Source organism: Triticum dicoccoides, chromosome 5A, assembly GCF_002162155.2.
Source record: "Triticum dicoccoides isolate Atlit2015 ecotype Zavitan chromosome 5A, WEW_v2.0, whole genome shotgun sequence".
Taxonomy (NCBI): Eukaryota; Viridiplantae; Streptophyta; class Magnoliopsida; order Poales; family Poaceae; genus Triticum; species Triticum dicoccoides.
In genome coordinates, this window is record NC_041388.1 from 626802476 (window position 1) to 626806653 (window position 4178).

The window sequence follows — 4178 nt, forward strand, 5'->3', positions numbered from 1 at the left end:
GGATAAAACTGCAAATTCTTATTTTCAAGATTGAAGGTTTGAATCACCCTCACCCCACTATAGAAATTAGTCACTCTCCATTGAGGCTACGGAATTTATAGCTTTCTTTGTTTATGCCCCTGTGTATATCTTATGATCTTGTGCAATTGTTGTGCAAATATTTTCTGGCTTGTATGCTTAGCTGAAATAATTGGTTGTAGTGTTTGCTAATTTTTTGTGTCTAGTAGTTCTGTAGTTTAACACTGCCTTTGCCGGTCCCAAGCCCGGATGAGAAAATGTGGAGGGAACTGCATCGTTTGCATTAGAACTTGCATGGTCCCAAGTCCGAATATTTGAAATTGATTAACAGTGAATGAGGTGAGTATAAGCTACGGTCCTTACCGGCCTAATCGTATAGTGTGGTAGCATATGATTCAAGCTTTGAAATGCATCCTTTCTATGGTCAGTGTTAGAACTGACTGTCTCGCTGATTCCTTTCTGAAGCTGTACTAGGTCGGTGTTTTTCTTACGGTCCCAACGGAAAGTGAGTGTATATAGATCTGCATGAAGGGCCTCGTGTACAACTACTATCCAGAAAGATGTAGTTCAGTTGTTCTGGGTAAGAGAATGCTATGGTAACCTGCAGTTTCCTGGACCTAAATGCAAGATGGTTCATCAGTTCACTGGTAATTTCTACTACTAGGGTGTTGTTGTAGACATGTCTTAGCATCTTGGATCATTAAAGTAGTGAGCTAAATGCTCTTATATCGTTATTTTCAACCTAAAAGCAACTACAGAACTAAACTTAGATCTATGCAGTGCCTGGGCGAGCTTGAACGAAATCGTTACCACAGAAACAGCAAGAAATTGAGTGGTGAACATGCGAAAAAGCGTAATTATTTTATGCATCTACTAGTAACAACATCAGGTTTTTAAGGGGGGAGAAAACACAACCTGCAAGTGACACATTATCACTTTACAAAATCAACAATGATAAAGCAGTCTCTTGAACGTCTATGCAGTAGACTAAAAACGTTGCAAAGAAATTCATAACAAGCCGTGCAAGAAAGAAACTGCAGGTATGCCAACCACAAAACTTTACAATGCCAAAAATTATTTCGCATTCATAATAGAGTATATATGAAAAACACGACTCAAAATCTGAACTAAGAACTCGACGACGATAAAGCATGCAATATAACATGTCTCGCAAAATGCGTCCATAGATAAAACACTCAAGATAAACAGCTACCAAAACAGCATAAGATGTCTCAGGCTCCAGATAAACGATAACATGACACAAAATCATACTTTAGGGTCTCTTAAGGTAGGACGATAGACTGCTACTACAACTAGATGATCACTGGCTGACCCCGAGCCACTTGGAGAAGACGTCGAACTCAGTGTAGTCGCTGTCAGAGATCATGGTCTGGTACCAGGCCTTCCCAGCAGCCTTGATCTTAGATGCCTCCTCCTACAATAACAAGTGTTCCTCAATCAGTATGAGAATAACAAATACAAGATGCAGCATATGGAATTTAACCATCAGATATCAGACAACTTTTGAAAGGGCAACAGAAAAACAACAGTATCCCAAGCACCCAAACATGAAAAGAAATGCTTTTAATTCACCAGCAATAACTTTGATCACATACAATTTCCTACTCTTGGAGTTTCAAATGCAATCATGATTAATGTTAAAACAATACTGCCTCAGATTTTCAGTACAGCAAAACCAAGCAGTTCATGTCCTTCCAGGAAGATACAGTGCTAAAGTAACAAGACAAGTAAAAAGGCAATCAAGCTTCAAGACAAACTGAGATAAATAGCATACAACAAGCAAAAAACAATCACATTGGATACTTAAAAATTCAGTATGGCAGGCCATCAAAGAAATTGCACATTGTATTCCTTTAGATAAAGAATGTATGCATCTTAGAGCAACACAACCATCCATACTGATGAATCAGGCTAACAAAGCAAATATACTAACAAATCAAGACAGGCGCCTTCATTATGGATACAGAAGTTTAGACATGCAACTACAAACTGAAGTACACAGAAACGCACTACAAGTCTATGTAAAGAAAACAAAATTAGTGTGCTTGCTCCATATAGAACAGTGCAAACGTACAACCACAAGGCGCTTTGAATAGCAAGCATCATAAAGTTGAATTATCTAGATAATATCAGGTTTTAGGCATTCAAGAATAGTTATCATCATAAACTGATCAGATCCTATTAATGAATCAGGCATTCCAGAATTGTTATCATCATAAACTAACTAATCATAACCTATTGATGAATCAGGCTACATACCACTACACAAAGACTTGCTCAAACCTTGGTACAAACATCCAACAATTACTTCAGAATTATAAGCTATATGTAATCATGTGTAATTAGATATGAAACAGATGGCAAAGGGAAGAGAGTAGCATACCGCGCTGAGCTTGGTCCTCTTGGAGTTGATCTTCTCCTTCCTGGCCTTAACACGGGCTGCCTCAGCAAGAACTGCCATCCTGCGGGCAGTTCCAAAATAGGGGTTCAGCTTGAGGACGGCAGCAGCGTTCTTCAGAGGGTTCTTCCTGGCCTCCCTGCGCTTGACCTCCTTGTTGATGGGCTTCACCACAGACTGGACCTCATCAGAGTTGATGAGGCGGCCAAGGTCAGCATTGGTCATCTTGGGCCTGGGGAGAACGAAGCCCTTCTTCTTGGAGGAAGACGCCTCAAAGGAGCCGTACACCTCGTCCAGCTTCTTGAAGGCAGACTCGGTCCAGATCACAAACCGGCCAAGGTGGCCACCAGGGGCAAGGTCGAGCAAGTTGAGGCGCTCGACGTTGGCAACATCCACACCAGGGAGGTTGCGGAAGGCCTTGACGATCTTGGAGCCCTCGGTGCCGTAGACGATGAGGGGGCCCTTGCGGTTGATGTACCTGCGGTTGCGCATCTTACCCTTGCCGGGGCGGATGCCCACGGACAGCTTGGCCTTCTCGGCGTCGGCGTAGGCGCCCAGCTGCTTGAGGACCTTGATGGCCTGGGCGGTCTTCTCGATGCCCTCGGCCGAGTCGGAGACGACGAGCGGGAACTCGGGGACGGACTCGATGCGGTGGCCGCGGGCGGTGACGATGGCCGGGACGGCGGTGGCGGCGAGGGCGGAGGCGACGGCGACGCGGCGGAGGCGGACGTTGACGCGACGGTGCCACTTGCGCCAGATCCGGGTGGGCGCGAACATGCGTCCGCCACGGCACATGTTGCCGAAGGCTCCCTGGCCGGCGCGGTGGGTACCGCCACCGCCGACACGCGGGATACGCGAGACGGCGCGACCCGTGCCCCAGGACTCGGCCGAGGTCTGGTGACCGGCCTTGCGGGAGACGGCGTAGGGCTGGCGGCTGTTGCAGGAGACGAGCCTGTGGACGAAGGTGATGACGTCGGGGCGGATCGGCGCCTTCATGACGTGCGGCATCGGGACGCCGGCCGCGTCGGTTGCCATGTCCCCGTCCAGAGCCTTGACGGAGACGAGCGGGCGCGCGGTGGTGGCCATGGCGGCGGCGGCGGCGGGGAGGAGGAAAGGGTAGCGGCTTGGGCGGCGGCGGGGGGAGAGGCTGGAGAGGGCGAGGGGAGGTGGGAGTTTATATGGATGAGGGGTTAGGGTTTGGCTTGGGAGCTGGGCTCTCTGGGCTTTAGGTCACTGAATGGGCGAATGGATGGATGGAGCCGAGCTGGGCCGCAAGATGGTTCGTGAAGTGGAGTAAAAGATCTTTTTTTTTTTGAGACATTGGAGTAAAAGGGATGTTTCATGGCCCTGAGCAAAAAAATTCCCTGGTCCATCTACGGCCGGATAGTTTTTCTCGGTGGAAAAGAAGTGATGATTTATATGTCTCCAAAAGAAAGTGATGGTTTATTCACGTCCAAATCCAAAAAAAAAGTGATGTTATTTCAAGGGGGCTGCTAAGCATCGGCCTACCCTAAAAAAAAATACTAAGCGTCGGCCGCCTCGCAAGCCGTCAGATCTGCTCATCGTGATTTCCATCATTGCAACAAGACACTTGTTGCAACTGAAATTGGGACCTTATTGCAACCCTTTTTTTAGGTTGCACACATGACTTTTTGCAACAAGAATCTTGTTGCAATTGCAACAGGATGTTTGTTGAAAAAAAATACATCTCTGGCTCGTCGTGTCCGTTGTCAGTCTCGTC

General features: G+C 46.9%; 1 protein-coding gene across 1 annotated transcript; it reads right to left on the bottom strand.

Annotated features, from left to right (window-relative positions):
* Nucleotides 1-1079: 1079 nt before the first annotated feature.
* On the bottom strand, nucleotides 1080-3588 carry LOC119303534 (60S ribosomal protein L4-1-like). The gene is made up of 2 exons (XM_037580664.1): nucleotides 2423-3588; nucleotides 1080-1453 (listed from the first exon to the last, which is right to left on the bottom strand). The coding sequence occupies exons 1-2, from the start codon at nucleotides 3521-3523 to the stop codon at nucleotides 1340-1342; spliced, it is 1215 nt and encodes a 404-aa protein (XP_037436561.1). The 5' UTR covers nucleotides 3524-3588; the 3' UTR covers nucleotides 1080-1339.
* Between the last annotated feature and the right edge of the window lie 590 nt (nucleotides 3589-4178).